Source organism: Phocoena sinus, chromosome 2, assembly GCF_008692025.1.
Source record: "Phocoena sinus isolate mPhoSin1 chromosome 2, mPhoSin1.pri, whole genome shotgun sequence".
Taxonomy (NCBI): domain Eukaryota; kingdom Metazoa; phylum Chordata; class Mammalia; order Artiodactyla; family Phocoenidae; genus Phocoena; species Phocoena sinus.
In genome coordinates, this window is record NC_045764.1 from 93,343,100 (window position 1) to 93,363,485 (window position 20,386).

The following is a 20,386-nucleotide window of genomic DNA, read 5'->3' on the forward strand; positions in this document are numbered from 1 at the left end:
TTACCAGGAATGCAGAACCACAACTGAGCAACAACAACAAAAGATTAAATCATTCCAAACAATTCCTATTTGCTCTCCAGAAGAACGCTTTGTCTAATTCTCCCCTTCTATACAGACAGGTGGGAGAGGAACCCCACAGAGAATCATAATGTTAATTAAATTAAACTCTTCAAAAAGTGAACAAGATCATTTAGTGTATATATGGATGAATTGCAGTCGATGACACTAGCAGATAATAAACTTAAACCCAGATTAACACACACCCCAACAGCTGACCAGCTCAAATAGTTACTTCTCATTTAATCTGGATCACCTGTGCAATTTTTAATTCTCTAGTTAAATATATTGCCAAAACCTTTCAAAGCATATAGGGGGCAGGCTTCTTAGAAATTCAAACAAATATTAAATAATAAAAATTGCTGGCTTATTACACAGTTTCTGACAGACTCCAATATGCTGGGTGACAGAAAGTAATTCTATCTCTCTGCTAGTAAAAAGGTAAATCTTGTATGTACATAGAAAGACAATATTACAAGACTATAGTGTTACCTACCAAAACAAGAATATCTAGAATGTAATTTTCAGTAAACACTTGGGATGAAGGGCAATCAAAATATAAGAGAAAGCAAAATCCACATAAATTAATTCTTAATTTGAGACATCAATAAAATGTATACATAAATTGATAAATACTGTCTCCACAGGTCACTAATTCCAAGGACTAGTTAGTAGTTAGTTTCTAACTAAATTATTACAGGACATTCTGGTGTATTCTGTCTTCTTGTGATCAGTTTGTTCTGGCAAGACTCCAGCAAGCACTTGCCCTTGGAAACAGCTCAGCAGGAGAAGGCTCGGAGGCAATCACTTCATTTATTAACTAGCCACAAAATAAGTCCCAAGATTACAATAATCACTGACAGGACAAGCACCAGGATACAGATCTTCTTGCGAGATTTTTTCTGATAGTAAGCAGCTCGCTGTAACTGATCAGTGGCTCTTTCTACATGCACCTCTGAGCTTTCCACATTGGCTTCTATGCTGTCAACGAGATCACCTTGGTCATGGATCATCATTGCCAAATCTTTAAATATCTGATTGACATCCAAAATATCAGCCTTCAGCTGCTGAATTGCCGTTTCCCTCTCTTTAATAAGTTCCAAATCCTGTTCAGTGATGGCCACCTCATCCTCCTGGCTCTGCATCTGGTTCCACTCCTCATGGCTGTCACATGAGACGAGTTGCTCCTCTCTTTGCCTCTCCTCCACAGAAAGACGAGATCCAGCTCTTGCTCTGGCAATACTCTCCTTTTCCTTTTCAGATACCCTTCTCTGCACAGCCTGGAAATTGTTTAAGGCTGCAGAGAAGTCATTCATGAGACGTTCCTTCTGAAGTTTCTGCTGGTGCTGTTCTGAAGTAGATAAAGGAAGGGGCAAGGACCCTAATTCCTTCAGTAATTCATTTGTTTCCTTGGCAAGCTGATTTGTAGAGTGCTGTAACTGTTGCAGATTTTCCTGTAGCTTGCTTGAATCTTGCTTAGTTCTTAGTTGGCTCATCAAATTCTTTATGTGAGCAGCTTACAAAAACACAGATGTGTTAATAGCCTCTAAGTCTGTTAAGAAACAATAATTAAGCAAAATCTTCTAGGTGATTGCTGAGTGACTCTTCTCCTAAGTAGAAACTGAACAACTTAGTCCTTAGCAGCATGTACAAGTTATTTCTCTGGCTTGGCTGATCTGCTGGACGTTGCCGTTGCACGTCTGGATGATGCTGTTGAAGTCCCGGAGCGGGGTTCCCGAGGCCCCCGGGTTCCGGTACATATCTAAGGGACATGACGAGGAGCCGAGACCAACCACATTTAAAATTTTGATGGCTATATTTCCCTCCAGGGCAAAAGGTTGCCCTGGTTTACATTACATTACACCATGAGTGTGTGAGAGTGCCTGTTTCTGGGTGGCTATAGGGACATCTGCCCCCCTCCAGGAGCCCTCTGACATCCACAGTGGTAAGACTGGTGCTCAGCGGAAGCAGGCCCAGCCCCTCTGCTGCAGGGCAGTGGTCAGCTCCCTCCACGGCCTTTGCCCCCACTGCAGGTCTCCTCTGTGTTTGTGAGGTGACGGTTTCAGTGTAGCAGCCTTTCTTTTAGCGATGGAGAGCACTCCCTGGATTTCCCTTATCACTTTAACAATGTTTTCCTTTCCGTCCTGGGGTGAGAGAGTAAATAACCAAATCTTGACTCTTCCAGATAAAGAAGGCATATAGGCAGAAGGCCCTCTCCTGCCACCCAGACAAAAATCCGGATAATCCCAGAGCAGGTGAGCCTCTCCTAGGCATGGGGAGAAGGAGGCCAACCCACCTGGGTGTGGTGTGAGTGCCGTGGGAGGCCAACGCACACAGCCTGGCTTTGGACGCTGGGCCCCAAGGCTGCACTTCGCATGTTAGGAGCATCTGGTCAATTGCTGATGCACTCACCCTTCCTTGCTAGTCCATCATCTGCTGATGTCTGCTTTTCTAGCAGCCTGTGGCTTCTTTGAGGTGCTCTCTGGAGGGAGTACACCATCATCAAGTCTAACTTTACTTTTCTCCTCTCTCTTTTTTGATCCCTATGTTTAGCTGAACTCTTCCATCAGCTTTCTCAGGCCTTGGAGGTACTGACCGATGCTGCCGCCAGGGTAAGCTCATCCTTCTCTATCTAAATTACTCCACATTTATAGACCACTGTGTGCTTCATCCTCTATACTTGGCCATGCATCACAGTCCTTGCTGTCCTAGCCTGGAGACCCTGTCACCAGACTGCCTCCTGATGGCTCTAGGGCTAGCGGCAGGGCCGGGGAGGTGGCTGGGCTCTGTGTGTGTTCCCTGGCTGACTGCTCCTCTGTGTTCCTTTCTTCTGCCAGGCTGCATATGACAAGGTCAGGAAAGCCAAAAAGCAGGCAGCAGAGAGGACCCAGAAACTTGATGAGAGAAGGAAGAAAGTGAAGCTTGGTAGGTGACATCGTGGTGCTGGTAGCCTGCAGTTTCCCTGGACCGCTTTCCTGCAGCTCCCCCACCTTTCCTCCTGCAGCTTCAGTTCCAGCAACTCAGAGCTTGGCGGCCCCGGCTCTGGGCAGAACCCTGTTCTCAGGGGTGGCTCCTAAAGGACAGTCATAGGAATGATAACAGTGACTAGGTGTGCTATTAGCTAAGCGCTGTGACAGATGTTTTAGTGCCTCCTTTAATTATTACAACTATCCAAGGAGCTGGGTGTTATGAAACCCACTTTTTATAGACAAAAGAGGCTAAGGCACCAAAAGGATAAGAACTTGCTGGAGCCAGGATTTGAACCCACACAGCATGAGTACAGTCAGCGTTCTTGTTGGCCATGCCGTCCTGGTTCTTTTTCATTCGTCCCAGCTCTGCACAGAGCTTTCACTCCGTGAAATCCTCTCAGAAGAATCCAAAGAGATCCAGGCGTTTGTCTTTTAAGAAACAGCTTTATTGACATATATTTTGTATATCATATCGTCCATCCATTTCAAGTGAACAATTCAGTGATTTTTAGTAAATTTACCAAATGGTGCAACTATGACTCTAAATCAATTTTAGAACATTTTCATCACCCCCATAAGATTGGTCCAAGCATGCTTTACTCGATTTTTCTCCCCTTCCTCTTGCCTGCTTCACATCCATATATTTATTATGTACATATACCATCCCAGTACATCCATCAAAAACAAACAAACCTGAAGAGTTTAGGTAAGTAAAGTGAACAGAAAACAAAGTGGTGTGTCCCAGACCTGAAAGAAGCATTTGTCACAGCAGCTGGCCTGGGACAGGTCCACAAGCAGGTTTCTCTTGGAAGGTGGGAAGGCTCCAGGACCTGGGGTGATGTCCTTGCATGGTGGCTGCCATCCCTGTAGGAGCCGTTGTAGCCGGGTCCACAGTGAGGCTTGGTAAATGTGAGTTGAGGGGGGAGGTTAAAGATTCCACTGTGAGACTTCCCTGGTGGTGCGGTGGTTAAGAATCCGTCTGCCAATGCAGGGGACACGGGTTCAATCCCTAGTGCACATGCCGTGGAGCAACAAAGCCCGTGCGTCACAACTACTGAGCCTGCGCTCTAGAGCCCGCAAGCCACAACTACTGAAGCCCACACGCCTAGAGCCCGTGCTCCGCAACATGAGAAGCCACCGCAATGAGAAGCCCGCGCACTGCAACGAAGAGTAGCCCCTGTTCGCCACAACTAGAGAAAGCCTGCGTGCAGCAATGAAGACCCAATGCAGCCAAAAAATAAAAGAAGATTCTGTGGGAACTCAAGCTCAGTGGTGGGAAGAGCATCAAAGCCATGGCAAGGTCGCAGGTCAGGCTGTGGTGCCAAACCACAGGAACAGAGGCCAGGAGCTCCATCCACTGGCATTCCTGACCCGTGGCGCTGGGCTGCTGACATAAGCACCCACCCACACCTTGTTCACTGTTTGGAGAACCCGCTTGGTCAGCGTGAGCTGCTTTAACTTTTTCAGACCCTGGCCACCGAGCTGGATCCTATTCTCTTCCTTGTTAGGACTTTTCTCAATGGAAATTAATTTGGGAGCACATGGGCATTGAGGGAGGGGCCAGAGTTACTGTATAGGTTCATGCTGTGTGAGACTTTGGGGAAGCAGCCAGAGCCTGGTAGGCTGGGGCCATGTAGAAACTGCTTAGACCAGACATTGGGTCATTCAACCCTTGTTCGTAGACCTGGAGGCCCGGGAGCGGCAGGCCCAGGCCCACGGCAGCGACGAGGAGGAGGAGGAGGAGAGCCGGAGCACCGGGACACTAGAGCAAGAGGTGAGTGTCCAGGCACTGCAGCCATCTGAGGGGGAGGAGGCTGGTGGAGCAAAGGGGTTGCTGTGGCTGGAGAGGGCATGCCATTTCCACTTTCTTCTGTGGGATCTGGGTGATCTGTCCCACCTGCAGGTTGCTGAGCCTAGCTTGCAGGTGGAATGTCCCAGGGACCTTTGCAAGGTGAGCCAACCTGGAACTGGATCTGCACAGAACTGTCACCCTCCCCAACTCCCACTCTGCAGATCAAACGCCTGCGAGAAGAGGGTTCCCGGCAGCTGGAGGAGCAGCAGAGGGTGATCCAGGAGCAGATACGCCAGGAACGGGAACAGAGGTTGAGAGGTGAGAGTCCATCCCCCAAACCTGCCTCCCACTCTGAAGCAGCTCTTGATGCCCAGAGTGGCCACAGTGGCTGCTCAGGGAAGTTCTGGAAGCTTCCACTTGCTGGAACCCCCTGGGCACCCCACTTGGACACATGCCACCTGTCTCTTCTTACCAGTTCTCTGAGGCCTATTGGATTTTCACTCTACCTGCGATCTCCTGGCCCCATTTATCTTAGTCCCAAGCAGAGCTGGCTCTATTTTGGAGCAGATCACCAGGGCGGGGCGGGGAAGGCTCTGGGGTACTTTGTTTCAGTAGAATTGTGTGGTCTATACCTCTACCTTCTGCCCCCCGTAGGTGTTCATAGCCCTTCGTTGGCAGAGTGCTGACCATGGCCTTCAGCAGGCAGCTGGGCAGCTGTCCCAAGGTGACAGCTCCTCAGGGTTGGGGTGGGATTGCCTCTACTTGCCCTACCAGGCTCCACAGCAGGGCGGGGCAAATACTGCCCTTGGTCAGGAGTGATCTTTTCTAGGTCCTTTGGCCCTGGGCTGTGTCTCCTTTGGGAAAGAGAACCTCTGATTCCATCATATTCTACCTTGCTAATTTTCCTAAATTTTCTAGGAATGGCAGAAAATCCTGAAAGCAGAGGAACCCCCAAGCTAAAGGTGAGCCCTGCGGATCTACGGGCCACCTCACACCATCTCCTCTCAGCAGAACAGATGCTTCCATGGGCACAGGTGCTTCTGGCGGGGACGCTGGATCTCTGGGAGCCACACCACTACCCACATCCCATCCTTCCATCTTCCCACTGCCTGGGCATCAGGATGGCCTCTCAGAGCTGGCCGTGAAAGGCTGCAGGGCAGCCCTCCCTGAGGCCCTCGAAGGAGAGCATCTTATAGGGCTGGAAGCGTAGCTGTGGATGAGCAGGCCACCTGCCTGTTTTCAAGGGGAATGCATTTTGGGGGGTGCTCCTTAGATTACCAGTACTTTGAAGGGGGGTGTCTGCTCAGACTGTAAAGCTCACGTGCAGGGTCTGGTTCTGTTGAGAAGTCAGTGTTTAATGGTGACACCCACTGCTATCTTTTCAGCTCAAGTGGAAGAGCAAGTCACAAGGCCGCTATTCCAGAGATGTCCTCCTGCGGCTTTTTCAAAAGGTCTGCCCTGCTGACTTCCCCCTAACCCATCATCTCAGGCCCCACCTCAGCCCAAACCCCAGGATCTCCAGGCCTAACCTTCCTTCCCATCTCTACCTGCCTTTTTTTCTGTGTCATAGACCTTCTCCCCAGGCCACAGCCTTCCAGTCACTCATGTTGCCATGTGCCCCTTCCCTTGCCATCCTTAGAAGCAAAGGGCTTGGCTGCATTTGTGGGGCGAGAGGAGGCTATTGTCTGGCACCAAAGCCCCATCCTCTTAACCTCCTTCAGTTGCTGAGGCAGCTGTGCGTCTCTGCTGGTCTAAATTCCCACGTCTACCAAGCTCTCCTTTGCTGTCCTCTGCATTCCCGAGGGGCGGGGGAACCTTTCTTTCCCATCTCTGATATCCCCTTTCTGGTTGAACCTAGCAATGAGAGGTTATACCCCGGCTAAAAATGGCCTAGTGGCCTCTGGGTGGCTCAGGCTTGTCTCTGGTGTGAGCTGGGCCATCCTGAAGGCTGAGCCACGCTTACCGGGTCCCCCTTATCTTCACAGTACGGAGAGGTGCTCAACCTGGTACTGTCCAGTAAGAAGGCAGGCACCGCCGTGGTGGAGTTTGCAACCATCAAGGCTGCGGTGAGTGCTATGTGGGGCTTTGGGGGCTACCGACAGCCCTGCCTTTCCAGGGGAGGAATCCAGTTCTGTAGGCCCTCTGAGCTTAGGTGTCCACACTCCCAGGGGATCTCTGGGCCAGCTCAGAGCCAAGATTTCCCAGAGCCCCTCCAGCTCCCAGGAGTAGAGGCACAGTGAGTGAAGGGATGGACAGGAGAATATTCCGGGGATGGCTTTAATTCCTGCTGCCTGGCTCCACACCCTCCACCTTCCCCTGGAAGCCAGCATGCCTCCAGGTTGGAGCCCTCACACTGCCTTCTCCCCTTTCCCCACTCCCCAGTCAGAAAGCTCACATGGCACACAAGGAGGGTCAGAGCTTCAGCACACCATTGTATGAAGTTTGCTGTGCTTTGCTTGGAGGATGAGAGCGCTGGTTCTGGTTCTTTCTGTGGGGGTAGCGAGAGCTACTTTGTAGCCGACTGGAGTGATGGGACCAGGACCGGATGCTGTATGTGACAGGAGCTGGCTGTCCAGAATGAAGTGGGCCTAGTCGATAACCCTCTGAAGATTTCCTGGTTGGAGGGACGGCCCCAGAGCACAATGGGCCCTAACCACCCAGGACTGTCCCAGGTAAGGAGCCAGGCCTCACGCAGCTGGGCCTGCTCAGGCTTCGGGGCGCCTCTTCCTGTTTGGGCTCTTCTCAGGGCCCTTTCCTCGCAAATCCCAGTCATCAGGAATTGGCAGGTCCGCCAATCCAAGCAGGAGGACTGTGATTCCTTGCTGATCCCCTTTCCTCTCTGAGTGCCAGCGGGGCCCACCCTATGCAGACCTCTTAGACCTTATTTTCCATGTTCTGGTCCCCTTTGGGGTCTCTCATCATCACCCAAAGGCATTGTCCTGGCCTGCGGGTCGCTTGGTTGCAGTGTGAAGCATTTGGCGCTGAGATGACCTGGTGCTTCAGGGAAGGGGCCGGTGATGAGGGTGGCTGCTTCCTTCCCCAGCTTCCTTCCAGGTGTGTCCATGGCTGTCCCAGATGGGCACCTAATGTCAAGAGGCAATATCTCCTCTTTAGAAATAACACTGGCTACCCTGCCGACACTGAGGTGCTGCCTGGTGCCCGACTTGTGGTAAAGCATGCACTTGAGCTGACACGCCCAACACCGACTCTTAGTCCTCACGGCTCCACGAAGGCTTATGTTCCGCTCTACGGGTCAGCAAGGGCTCCACTCCCATTGCCTCAGGCACCCCGCCACCACGCCCCTCACCTGGCCGTGAGGATGGGGAGCTCTCTAGAGTGTGTCCCAGACCCTGGACAGAGGAGGCAAAGGACCTGGTCTGAGCTTGACTTGGGATCCTTCTTTAGAGACTGTTTCCCCACAGTTAAGGCCCAGCATTTCAGAGCCCCAGACGGCACTCCATAGGCTGTGTTACAAAGAGCTCTCTTTATCACCATCCCACGGGGGCTTTCAGTTCAGCACAGCCACACAAGAGGAGGGAAGGGGGAGGCCACAGGTTTGGGTTGTGGAGGTGCTGTGTGTCCAGGCTTCCCTTCCCCCTCTGCCACACCTGGAAAGGCCTGGGGTGTCAGAAGCTCATGCGGCCAACTGGGCTCTGCTCCAAGTCTTCTGGCCAGGCCTCAGGGTGGGGTCGTAGCCCCGTTGTCAGAGGTTTTGAGCAAAGCAAAGTTCCTCAGTCCTGGTGAGGATTCTGGAGACCAGCTTGCCTCTTCATTGTAACAGCTCTGAGCTTCGTGTCTGTCCCTGATCCAGTGCTCCCTCCCATATTCTCATGGGCGCAGGAAGGAGGGAAACCTGCCACTGTTTTTTGTTGCATTTCCCAAGGGTCCCGTCACTAATAACTCTGGGAATCCCCAGAGCCCCCTTTCGCAAGCTGTCTGTGCCTGGCGTTCCCCAGAGCCTCCCTCCTTGGGCACCAGGGAGTGCTCGTGCTCCGGGCAGCTCTACTGGCACTTTGAGTCTCTCATGCCCCCTTTTCTGCTAGTGATTTGTTTGGCGCTTTTCCAGAGTTACACTGTGTATCTCTACCTGCCTCACTCTTCCTACTCTGTCAGCCCCTCCCTTCCCTTGCAGGCCCCATATGCTTCCCCCTTCCCCCGACCAGGCCCCAGGCCATGGTCTAGGCTTGTGCTGCCCAGTAGAACTTTCTCCAGTGATGTTAACGTTCACTCTGCACTGTCCAGTGTGGTAGCCGTTAGTCATATGTGGCTGTCGAGCACCTGAAACGTGGCTAGTGTGACTGAGGGCTGAATTTTTAATTGTATTTAATTTCAGTTAAACAGCCACGTGCAGCTAGTGGCTACCATACTGTACAAGGTCATGCCTGTTTCATCCCTCTCCCCTTAGGTCTCCCACTTTCCTCTCCAGCCTGGATTGGACCACTTTTGCCCAGACCTGTCCTGTAACCTCATTCTGTTGACAGTGGCTTCAGAGGGAGCTGGTGCAGGGCACCCATCTGTCGTGCCCAGTCTGCACGTCCTCCGCTCCTGGACTCACCCCTTATGCTTCCCTCCCTCTCTGCTGGCCTCTGCCTGGTCCCTGTGGTTGCAGGTGTGGCCTTCCTTTCCCAGCCTAGCTAGCTGCCTTCAGGGCTCCTGCCAGCAGGTGCCCCCTCACATTTCCAGCTTGCCTCTGTACCTCTGTCCCTCCACTCTGGGGTGACTCAGAGAACTGTTCAGGACCCAGAGGGAAGGCAGGGACCTGGATTCCTATCCCTACCTTAATCCACGACTGTCCCCTCCTTCTCTGGGTCCCCAGGCTTCTGGCTCTTTCACCCACCTCTGGCCACCCTCCCCCCATTCAGAAGCTGGGCTCACTGGGAAATTGCTCCCTCAGCATCTGTAGAACTTCCTCAAGAAGTGAAATCCCTAGGTCAATTTTGAAGGAGAAGAAGGGATCGCTGAGGTCTGGAGCAGGTGTCCTCTGGAAGGGGGGCGTGTCCGAAAGGTCCTCGTCGGAGTATTGGTAGAGGGCGTCCGCCAGGGAGAGCGCGGAGGGCAGGGTGGCAGAGTAGGTTGCAGTGTAGGTGGACGGGGACTCCAGGATGTTGGGGCAGCTGGAGCTTTCTCGGTAGAGGCGCGGGGGTTTGGGCGGGGCCAGCAGGGTGGCCCGGGGCTGCTCGTCCCCCCACAGTGGCAGGCGCCGGCCATCTGGCCTCCCTCGCAGCTCCCGGACGACCTCCCGGTTGCTGTACTCCTCGTGGTCCCCTCCAGCCGTGCTGGCCTGGCTGAGCACGCTGCCCTGTCGCCGCAGTCTCCGCGGCCGCCGCAGGCTCAGCCGCTTGAAGAAGGAGGCGCTGCGGAAGGAGCCTTTCCGCCAGATCTCCATGGGGCCCCAGGGAGCCAGCAGACAAGCCTGGTACCTCAGAAGCCCGGTTCAAGGGCAGCTGGGGGCCATCTGGTCCCGCTGGAGCAGTGAACGGCGAGAATCAGGGAGGCAGCCTTCGCTGGCAGAAGCAGAGGCCTCCGGGTTTCTGCTCAGCAGGGACCTGCGTACGCGTGTCCAGGAGAGCCGAAAAAGCTGAGCGTTCCTGGCGACGGGAGTTTCCCAGAGGGACAGGAGTGGCCTGGTTACTTGATAGGGCAGTGGAAAAACCCCAGGAGGAAGAAACAGCACTCCACTCCGTGGAGCCGGAGCGAGGGCAGCTGCTGCGCGACCCGGGGTGGCTCCTGGCCCTGCGGGGGCTGGCCTCTCCGCCGCTGGCTCCCAGACTGAGTGGCTTGGCTGTTTGTGCCAGTGTGTGGCGGTGGAGACGTGTTGTTGTCTTCGGCTGACTCAGTCAGGTGGGAGGCTGGTCTCGTGCTCTGAGGTAATTGCAGCTTCCGCAGGCAGGGATTGGGGCAGTGGCAACTCCCCGGGGCACCAGGGAGCCTAACATTCCTCTGGGGACCGTCTGGGGCAGCCCTGCTTTGTGTGTCACCACGCTGCCACCTCTTCCTCCACAGCCCAACGCCCTGCGCCCTTGCGGGCAGGCCTGGCCCCCCAGTCCCCGTGGGTGTGGGGTGAGAAGCTCCGGGAGGTGGGAGCTAATTGAAAGGCAGGCGTGTGGAACGACTGCTGGGGAAGGAAGAGGCCTGCCACTGGTGTGAGTGACTGGCCCTCATTAGCAGAGCCTGCAGGGATGGGGGGAAGGAAGGAGGCAGAGGGTGTGTTAACGGGGAGCGGCCCAGTGCCTATAAAGGGCTGGCTCCTCCCAGGGCCAGGCTCGGGGCGTGCCGAGGGTGACTTCAAGTTTTCTCAGCAGAGCAGCATTACCTTGGGCGGGGGGAGAATTGCCCTCCCCTTGGCCTGACAGCAAGCCTGGCTGCTCCCATTTCCTCAGCCTTCCTGGATTTTCCCAGATAGCCTCAGGGCAGGAAAGGACATTTGAGAGCCAGTGTCCTGCCTTCCTGTGGGGCTGCCTGGGCCTCATTTGGGGTCCTGCCTCTGGGGAAGGGGCTGGGTCAAGTCTAGGAGGTGGGCCTGGCTGGGAGGGCAATTCTCCTAGGAACTGTGGAGGCCTGGGAGGAGGCGTGGGGCTGTCGGGAAGGGCAGGGGGATCTGGGCTGGGTAACACTTCCTGGTTCTGTACACCCCTGACTCCAAACCAGTTGGCCAGGGCCTGGCATCTTAACCCCAGCCACTCCCTTCTAATTCCCCGGGTCACTGACCACCAAACTTTTTTCCTGGCCTGTTCCACGAAGGTGCATCAGCTTGGGGTACTGCGAAGCAGGCCTCAGCAGCTCTACTGTGCAGCCCCCCTGGCCTGGCTCCCTTCTGTGCCAACTCTGGTGGGCTTCATACTTCTTCATGCAGCTTCAGCTGCACAGAGGGAGGAAATGATTTAAGTGCCACTGCAGACCTTATCAGGGCATGGCGTTGGCGGCTCAGGGCTCTCCTGTAGAGCTGCCTCTCCACCCCACAGCCTTGGCCCACTGAGGTGGTCATTTATTATTTTGATTATGAAAATATTGCACCGTTCAGTCCCCCTCACTGTGCGGGCAAGATCATAAAAGAAAAAGCCACGGGCCCTGCCCTCCAGGAGCCCTAGTGTGTATTTTTAGGAGGCAAGCTGGCCTCATGCTTGTTTCTCTCTCCTTCTAGGGTGGGGCTGAGTGAGGCTGTGTGTCGGGTAGGGCTCCCTGTGCATCCTCAGCAGGAGCCAGACCACAGGGAGGGTGGGCAGCTGGGAGGGGTCAGTGCTCTCACCTCCACCTGGCAGAGTGGAGTGTATTTCTGTGCCTCTGACAACCCCCCTTCACTGGTAACTTGTGAGAAGCAGAAGCCATGGGGTGGAGGAAATGAAGGGATGAGGGCCTGGCTAGAGCATGAGGAAGTGATTCACCTGAGCTGACTGTAGATGTGAAGGGCCTGGGAAAGGGGAGGTGGGGCGGGGTGACAGCTGCTTGAGATGGGCTGAAGGGGAGCCAGCTGAGAAGCTGGCCTGGGGCCAAAGGCCTGCTTGCTCTGAAGGAACATGGGAGAGTTGGGATTGCAGGATGTTCCAGGGTCCTTCCCCTCCTGGGCATCCTCCCTCCTTGACTCTTGGCGGCAGCTCTGCCTAGGCCCTGTCCTCCGAGTCTGGAATCCGTGGGGCTGTGCCCCGCTGCCCTGACGCCTCCGTGTCCTCCCTCTGTCCCCCCAGGGCTCCGTGCGGTCCGAGAGGGACTATGAGAGCCTCGTCATGATGCGTATGCGCCAGGCAGCTGAGAGGCAGCAGCTGATCGCCCAGATGCAGCAGGAGGACCAGGCTGGGCAGCCCACGTAGCCTCCTGCCTCCAGCCCTCCCATCCCACAGCCCTTTTCTTAAATGTCACCAATAAACTTTTTTTTTTTTTTTTTTAGAGTCTACCTCTATTGCATACATAGGTGTAGGGTGTGGGCCTGCCCAAGTGTGACCCTGGTTTCTGGGTTCTGCCTCGGAGGGCTCCACCCAGGCCTGGCTCTCCCTCCCAGGGAGGCGCTCCACACGGTGAGAGTCAGTGGCCAGCAGAGCAGAGGAGCAGCCACTCATCACAGCCCTTTACTTGCTTGGACTAGCTACGCAGGACCCACACGCCCAGTCCTGGAGCCATGCTCCGCGGGGGCACCCAGCTCCCTGCCAGGGGCAGCCTGGCTCTTGCCAGCTCCTCAGCCTGCCACAGAACACGGCCTCCTCCAGGGCCCGTGCCAGGCCTGAAGCTGGAGGGGCAGCTGGGGGCACCAGGGCCAGGGGCCCTGCCCCCCCACTGGCTGAGGCAGGTTTCAGAGAAGGCCGTTCATTGCCCAGTGGTGCTGGGCCGAGGAAAATGACGACTTGGGAAGAATGGGCAGGGCGGTGAGTGAGGCAGGGTCCTGGGGTCGGGGCCCATGGCAACCACTCCAGAGAAGGGGTGACTGCAGCTCCTCGGCGTGGGAGGGTCACTCCTTGTGCAGGCACCACACCAACGTCTGGCCCACCCCTGTCATGCTCAGCACACGGAAGCCTCTGCGCTCCAGCTTGTCAAGGACTATTCGAGGAGGGTCATTGACGTAGTACTCACAACTGCGAAGAGAAGGAGGGTGGCGTGAGGGAGTACACAGCACAGCCCTGCGTACCAAGCTAGTATCTGCTGCAGACTAGGCCTGGTCAGGAGTACTCCTAACAGGGACTGACGTTTGCTGGGTGACTTCTGGGTGCCAGGCTGAGTACACATTCCCTGCCCCTCATCTACTAAGCTCTTTGCATCATCTCATTTATTCCTCCCAACAACCTAAGGAAGGTACTGTTATTGTTCCCATTTTATAAGTGAGAAAAGAGAGGAGTAAAGCAGCTTTCCCGATGTCATCCAGAGAGTAGAACCGGCATGAGTCTGACAACAGTTCCATGTGCTCTGGGCCACTGCCCATTCAGCAGGAGCGGCCTGCTCTCCCTGGGACCCTCCCCCAGGCCTCTGCCCTCTTGCTGCCTGGCTGTCCTGTAGTGGTGGAGCAGTAAGTTTGGCCCCCAAGAGCTCCTGGCTCTGAGTGCCACTGCCTAGGATGGAGAATGCCTGGTTTCCCTTCTTTCAGGGTTAATTGATTCTGAAGGGCCATCAAGTAGATAAAGGGCTGAAGCCCCAGGCTGGGCATCTGAGAGACAAAAGCCTTATGGCAAAGGGATGGCGTTGGCTTCTGTCCTCCAACCCTGACCAGGGGGCTACGGCCAGCTTGCCTCCTCTTTCCCTTCTTCTAACTGGGGTGCACTCTGGTGACCCTTCTCAGGAGTTTGAGCCTGTGTAGCCAGAGTTCTCCCTGCCTACGGCAGGAAGGGGTGAAGGGCAGAAAAGGAAGCATGAATCACTGTTTAGACTTGGGGCTGATGTGAAAGATGCCAAGGGAAGTGGCTAAGTCCCCAGGCAGCAGCTGAACTGGAAGCAGGACCCAGGCTCCCTTCTCCCTGTTTCTAGGGCTGAGCTTTGTTACTTAGCCATCTCTTCAAGACAGAAGCCTTTCTCTGTGGTTGTCTTTGCCTTGATGGGATCCAGTTTAGAGATGAAAGGGCAGGGCAAGGAGCAGTCCACTTGCAGAGTCCTATACTCAGGGAACCAGACTCTGTCCTGGGACTTTGTCCAGGGGCTCCCTTGTGAAGGGAGGGCCAGTGGGAAAGCTCTCAGAGAAAGCCTACAGAGGACAGATCCCCAGGATGCAGGCAGAGGGGTCCTGAGGCTAGGCAGTGGCATTGTCCTGTTGTGTAAAAGGAACAGAGACAAGTCTAGGGGCTGGCAAGGAGAAGATCCTTAGGAATGCTACTACTTACAAATTGTTTCCCAGGACGCTTCTTTTTGAGGCCCCCAGATGCCGCATCAGTTCTGGATCAGAGTGCTCATCGCCCACCATGGTGGGGCCCACCTCCTGCAAGGTAAGTCACAGCGGCTGCTTGGCTGGCTGCCAGGCAGAGGTGAGCTGTCTCGCCTCTCCTTCCTCCCCCGCCTGCTGGCTCTGAGCCTGCTTCAGTTAAAGACTGGAGGGAAAGGAAAGGAATCTTGGGCGCTAAACACAAGCTGGGAAGGGGTGGAGTCCATCAGTGATCAGGCTGAGCCATGCGGGGCCTCCCTGCACCCTCTAGGCCGGGCTGGGCAATGCCCAACTACTGGCACCTTCACGCCAGGCACCACCACCTACATCTGTGTATCAGAATAAGCTGGAGAACAGAGAAATGAGAACATGTCCACACAAAAACTTGCACACGAATGTTCACAGTAGCGTTATTCATAATAACCAGAAAGTGGAAACAACCTAAATGTTTGTCAACTGATCAGTGGATAAATAGAATGTGGTATAGCCATTCAATGGAATTTTATTTGACAATAAAAAGGAACAAGTATTGATGTGTGCTACAATATGGATGAACCTTGAAAACATCACGTAAGTGAAAGAGGCCAAAGACCACATATTACAAGGAAAAGTAGACGGGTGGTTACCTAGGGCTGAGGGGCCCAGGGGAAATGAGTGACTGCTAGGGACAGGGTATCGGTACAGGGTTTCTTTGTAAGGTGATAGAAATGTTCTAAAATTGCCTATGGTGATGGATGCACAACTCTGAGCAAGCTAAAAAACAAAAACCCCATCACCATTGAATTGTACACTTTGGTGAATTCTGTCGTGATATGTATAATATATCGATGAAACTTATTTTTTTAAGTTGCTTGAGGAGCACTGAATTCCCAAGCCCCAGGCTTCCAGAGTGCTTCTGGAGGTCTGGGAAGGGGTCCAGGAGTCTACATTTTAACAACTGCACAGCTGACTGGTTCTTAAACCACTGCCCTGTGGCACTGCCGAGACCTCTCCTGCCCAGTGGTGAGCCCATCTGTTATTTCCTGCATCCCAAGGGAGCTGTGTACCCTCTGATGGATCACCCAAGCACTGGGGAGTGGGAAGGGGCAGAGGAGCATCCTGCTACCCAGGTTGGGGACCCGGTCATATTATTCTGAAGCCAAATGGGGACTCATGGAGCAACCAGCACCTTCTTTTTGCAGAGGAAACTGCGCCCAGGGAAAGGGGCATGGTTTCTGACTGTTGAATGGTGTTCTCCCATCTCTAACCCCATGGGCTGTCTCGGGTTCTTTCTTCTCTTCCTTTCCTAAGGTCTCAGGAGAGCTCTTCCTGGAAGTGCCTAAGGGTGTAGCTAGTGGGCCACTCGGCACAGGGGTCTTGGCGTCTTAGCACATCCTTTAACAAACCTCTCTCCCTCAGGTTAGTCCACTCCCACTCCCCACTCCCTGGCAGAGTGGCTCTGTGTGGGGCAGTGGGTGCTGCACATGTGAGACCAGGACTTCCTGGGTCCCTCCCAAAGGCTCTTGACCTTCTCGCAGGCAGGTAGGACCGGAGCCACAGGCGCCCAGAGCTCGCTGGGTGGTGGGGACGCACTCACCCGGCCCCCTTCGCGGCGCTGGAGTCGCCGGGCTGCCAGAGCTCTCTGAGTCCCTGGATCCAGGCTAAGTCCAAGACCCAGCCTCCCTCCCGGCCGCCCAGGGGGGCGTGTTCCGGGCGGCTTCCGGGTCCGGCCACGCGCGGGCGTCGCCCGGGAGGGAGGCGCCGAGATGCGGTCTGCAGCACCCCCCCACCCCTGACCCGGGCCGAACGCCAACTCCCAGGGCTGGCCAGCGGGTACTCACCATGCGGATCTGGGTGCTGATGAGCAGGTAGGGCATGGTGCGCGCGTCCCGGTCAGGATCTCTCCCTAGACTTTGGGCCCGGCGCAGACGCCAGCCCCTCGGGCTCCGGGACTGCGACCGGCCACCTGGAGTCCAGTTACTCCTGCTCTGGCCTCCGGCTGCGCCAATCCAGCAGCTCCTGGCCCGTTACCGCCTCGGCCGGCCAATCAGGAGCTGGCGCCCGTGACACGCCCCGGAGCTCGGCGATTCGAGACCCGCCCCCAGCGGTAGGGCAGCGCCCTGAGACCTTTGGTTTCCGCCGACGCTTCCGAGGGTCGTCCGGAGGCGAGGCGGGATCTGTGTTGGGCGCGGGGGAGGGCGGGGTGTCGCTCCCCCAGCCCCGGACCGGAGGCCGGGGTGGCCCGCCGGGCTCTGCCGGCTGCGGCGGGCCGTGGCGCCCTAAGCGCGTGTTGACTTTGCGCCCTGTTACTGCAACACCTTCGGTAACAGATTCCAAAGTCCTCCTGGTCCCCGCCCCCTCCCCTGTGAAGCAGAGCAGGGTGCAAACGGCTACCCCACTGAGGCCTCCCAAGCTCCTGCCCACCCCACTCGCGGAAGGCCTCTAAAATGTTTAGCGGATCCCCACTTCCCGGCCCCGAGACACGTTCTCCAGAGATTCCTTCAGCGCGCGGGAGACAGGCAGGAGATCCCTCGGGTGCACTGCGCTTTCCCGCCTTCCCGACCGTAATTCCTAGTACAGCGGCGGAACCGTGCATTTCTGTGGCCCTGTAGGTAAATCTGTAAAGGAACTGAGCGCTTGGCTGAGTGCCAGGCCTGGAGAGAGTTAAACCAACGGAATCTGGCCGTCGGTTCAGAGAGTTTCCGGCGAAGCTGGAGAGACTCAGCGCACGTGTAAGAGCTCACAAGGCAACACCTGGGGGCAAAAGAAACTTCTGCGCACCAGCCACCAAAGAGAGTGCAGCGAGTTTACCTCCACGCGTCCACGCCTTCATCTGAATGTTTCAAAGTCTGACAACTGAACATTCTTTATCTGCCTTGCTGTGATTGGTTCTTTAAAAAGAAAGCAAGACAGTGGGATGAATTGGGAGACTGGGATTGACATACATACATTAATATGTATAAAATAGATAACTAACAAGAACCTGCTATTTAGCACAGGGAACTTCAATGTACAGTAGAAACTAACACAACATTGTAAAACAACTATACCCCAATAAAAAAATAAAATACTTGGAGCAAAAAAATAAATGAAAAAGATAAAGAAAGCAAAAGAAAGCCAGCTTGTAACCTTCCCTCCCAGGCTCTTGAAAATTCTTCACTTCACTGAAGGGTACGCTCTGTGCCTCCAGCACTTTGACCCATGTGGAGAAAGGTATAAGGGAAATAGGAAGTTGTAATCCTAGAGGATCACTACTGGTCTAATTTATTTTTCTGTACTCTCTATCCCTATCCTCAACCTCCAGGACTAACAGTTTAGCTAGAGAGATAAGACATGTTCAAGATTAACAAAGGATTTGTTAAACTGACAAACGATTAATGCCCAGGACATATGAAGAACTCTTACAAATTAGGGAGAAAAAGATAAATCAATAGAAGAAACATGGGCAAATGACTCAAATAGGCACTTTTCAAAAGAGAGAGTGGAGATGGCCAATAAACTTATAACATGATGTTCAATATCATTAGAAATCCCAGAAATGCATATTAAACCAGTGAGATACTGCTTTACAGATTTGCAAAAAATAAAAATGTGTAAGCATCATGTATTGGTGAAGATGTCTAACAATTGAAACATTACTGTTGGGATTGCAGATTGTTATGACTGATACGATCACCTTGGAAAACAATTCGGCATCGTCTAGTAAAGCTTAAGACATGCATCACTGTGACCCACCAAACCTCTCCTAGATAAACCTAGGAGAACTCACTGACCGCATTAGGATACACATACAAGAATATTAAAAAAAAGAATATTCATAATAGCACTGTTTGTAACAAGCAAAAAACTGGAAACAGACTTTATGGCCAACAAAAGTGGAGTTTTGGGTTGATTCATACAATGGAAACTATAGCAACGAAAATGCTGAATGAAAAAGCAAATCTTGGAAAAATATAGAATAATTCTATTTACCTAAAGCTCACAAACATGCAAAATTAAACAGTATATGGTTCGGAGATAAAGACATGCGTGGTCAGATTTAAAAGAAAAGGAAATGATAAATGTAATATTCAGGGGAGTGGTTACCTCTGAGAAAAGGGAAAGGGATGGAGTGGAGACAGACATGCAGGGTTTTGGGTTTTTTTTGATTGGAGTATAATTGCTTTACAATGTTGTGTTAGTTTCTGCTGCACAGTGAAGTGAATCAGCCATATGCATACACACATCCCCTCCCTCTTGGACCTCCCTCCGCCCACATCCCACCCAAGTAGACCATCACAGAGCACCGAGCTGAGCTGCCTCTGCTATACAGCAGGTTCCCACTAGCTAGCTATTTTACACATGGTAGTGTATTTATGTCAAACCTAATCTTCCAATTCATCCCACCCTCCCCTTCCCCACCCGCCGTGTCCACACGTCCGTTCTCTACGTCTGCCTTTCTATTCCTGCTCTGTGAATAGGTGCGTCTGTACCATTTTTCTAGATTCCACATATATGCGTTAATATATGTTTGTTTTTCTCTTTCTGACTTACTTCACTCTGTATGACAGACTCTAGGTCCATCCACATCTCTACAAATGACTCAATTTCATTTCTTTCTATGCCTGAGTAGTATTCCATTATATATATGTACCACATCTTCTTTATCCATTCATCTGTCAATGGACACTTACGTTGCTTCCATGTCCTGGCTATTGTAAATAGAGCTCCAATGAACATTGGGGTGTATGTGTCTTTTTGAATTATGGTTTTCTCAGGGTATATGCCCAGTAGTGGGATTGCTGGGTCATATGGTAGTTCTATTTTTAGTTTTTTTTTTTTTTTTTTTTTTTTTTTATGCGTTACGCGGGCCTCTCACTGCTGTGGCCCCTCCCGTTGCGGAGGACAGGCTCCGGACGCGCAGGCCCAGCGGCCATGGCTCACGGGCCCAGCCGCTCCGCGGCACGTGGGATCCTCCCAGACCGGGGCACGAACCCGTGTCCCCTGCATCGGCAGGCAGACTCTCAACCACTGCGCCACCAGGGAAGCCCCTATTTTTAGTTTTTTAAGGAACCTCCATACTGTCCTCCACAGTGGCTGTAACAATTTATATTCCTACCAACAGTGTAAGAGGATTCCCTTTTCTCCACACCCTCTCCAGCATTTATTGTTTGTAGGGTTTTTTTTTCATAAATGAGTTTTTTTATTCAAACAATATAATTGCTTAAACAGAAAACTCAAGATAAACTCAATGTACAAGAATACAGGTACAAAAATTACAGAATTATTTATAATAGCAGAAGGAAATTTAGAAACAACTTATATAATACTCAAAAGGTATTTGCTAACCACAATCATAATAAACTCACTCATTAGACAATTATACGTTATTGAAAATTAAATATGGATGCTTTTCCTAATCTTGAGCAAAAAATAAATAAGTTGCTGAAGAATCCAGATAGTATGCTCCCGTGTATATAAAATGAAAAAATATGAAAATTGACATGTTTTTAGTTGATATGTACATGTGTAATAAACTTATGAATGGGAACATAAAAAACAAAATTCAGGGCAGTGGTTACATCTAGGAGGGGGTATAAAGAGTAAGGATGGCGAGATCATGGAAGGTTACCCAGGGACCTTAAATAGTACTGGTACTGTTTTTTTTGTTTGTTTGTTTTGCGGTACACGGGCCTCTCACTGTTGTGGCCTCTCCCACTGCAGAGCACAGGCTCCAGACGCGCAGGCTCAGTGACCATGGCTCACGGGCCCAGCCGC

The 20,386-nt window shown here is 52.9% G+C and overlaps 4 protein-coding genes across 11 annotated transcripts in view; 1 reads left to right on the forward strand and 3 right to left on the reverse strand.

The window, feature by feature from the left end:
* DNAJC17 (DnaJ heat shock protein family (Hsp40) member C17) overlaps positions 1–12,697 on the forward strand; it is a 40,333-nt gene extending 27,636 nt beyond the window's left edge. Inside the window, exons 2-11 of one of the 8 annotated variants that reach the window (XR_004348272.1) lie at positions 2,243–2,312; positions 2,611–2,669; positions 2,895–2,982; positions 4,709–4,800; positions 5,040–5,136; positions 5,737–5,852; positions 6,204–6,269; positions 6,804–6,884; positions 7,319–7,490; positions 12,501–12,537. Coding sequence is in view for 7 of the 8 variants with exons in the window: in XM_032621198.1 (XP_032477089.1) it covers positions 2,243–2,312; positions 2,611–2,669; positions 2,895–2,982; positions 4,709–4,800; positions 5,040–5,136; positions 5,737–5,852; positions 6,204–6,269; positions 6,804–6,884; positions 7,380–7,661 (951 nt within the window). In the remaining variant the exon portion in view is untranslated. Of the gene's footprint in view, positions 1–2,242; positions 2,313–2,610; positions 2,670–2,894; positions 2,983–4,708; positions 4,801–5,039; positions 5,137–5,736; positions 5,853–6,203; positions 6,270–6,803; positions 6,885–7,318; positions 7,684–12,500 lie in introns of those variants that run through there. The other 7 variants (XM_032621199.1, XM_032621201.1, XM_032621203.1 and 4 more) reach the window with 7 other exon arrangements.
* On the reverse strand, positions 375–1,846 carry LOC116748397 (syntaxin-12-like). The gene is made up of 2 exons (XM_032621210.1): positions 1,709–1,846; positions 375–1,573 (listed from the first exon to the last, which is right to left on the reverse strand). Exons 1-2 carry the CDS (start codon positions 1,815–1,817, stop codon positions 867–869), a joined length of 816 nt encoding a protein of 271 aa, XP_032477101.1. The 5' UTR covers positions 1,818–1,846; the 3' UTR covers positions 375–866.
* On the reverse strand, positions 9,644–10,680 carry C2H15orf62 (chromosome 2 C15orf62 homolog). The gene has a single exon (XM_032621205.1). The coding sequence runs from the start codon at positions 10,202–10,204 to the stop codon at positions 9,677–9,679; it is 528 nt and encodes a 175-aa protein (XP_032477096.1). The 5' UTR covers positions 10,205–10,680; the 3' UTR covers positions 9,644–9,676.
* Positions 12,698–12,856: 159 nt separating the features above from the next.
* On the reverse strand, positions 12,857–17,603 carry GCHFR (GTP cyclohydrolase I feedback regulator). The gene is made up of 3 exons (XM_032621209.1): positions 16,471–17,603; positions 14,613–14,707; positions 12,857–13,379 (listed from the first exon to the last, which is right to left on the reverse strand). The coding sequence occupies exons 1-3, from the start codon at positions 16,504–16,506 to the stop codon at positions 13,256–13,258; spliced, it is 255 nt and encodes an 84-aa protein (XP_032477100.1). The 5' UTR covers positions 16,507–17,603; the 3' UTR covers positions 12,857–13,255.
* Between the last annotated feature and the right edge of the window lie 2,783 nt (positions 17,604–20,386).

Coding starts and splice junctions, on each gene's coding strand:
- LOC116748397 (XM_032621210.1), bottom strand. CDS start 1,817: ATGTACCGGAACCCGGGGGCCTCGGGAACCCCGCTCCGGGACTTCAAC. Junction 1,574..1,708: donor CCAAGCCAGAGAAATAACTT/GTACATGCTGCT, acceptor TGTTTTTGTAAG/CTGCTCACATAAAGAATTTG.
- C2H15orf62 (XM_032621205.1), bottom strand. CDS start 10,204: ATGGAGATCTGGCGGAAAGGCTCCTTCCGCAGCGCCTCCTTCTTCAAG.
- GCHFR (XM_032621209.1), bottom strand. CDS start 16,506: ATGCCCTACCTGCTCATCAGCACCCAGATCCGCATG. Junction 14,708..16,470: donor TCAGCACCCAGATCCGCATG/GTGAGTACCCGC, acceptor CTTACCTTGCAG/GAGGTGGGCCCCACCATGGT. Junction 13,380..14,612: donor AGCGTCCTGGGAAACAATTT/GTAAGTAGTAGC, acceptor TTCTCTTCGCAG/TTGTGAGTACTACGTCAATG.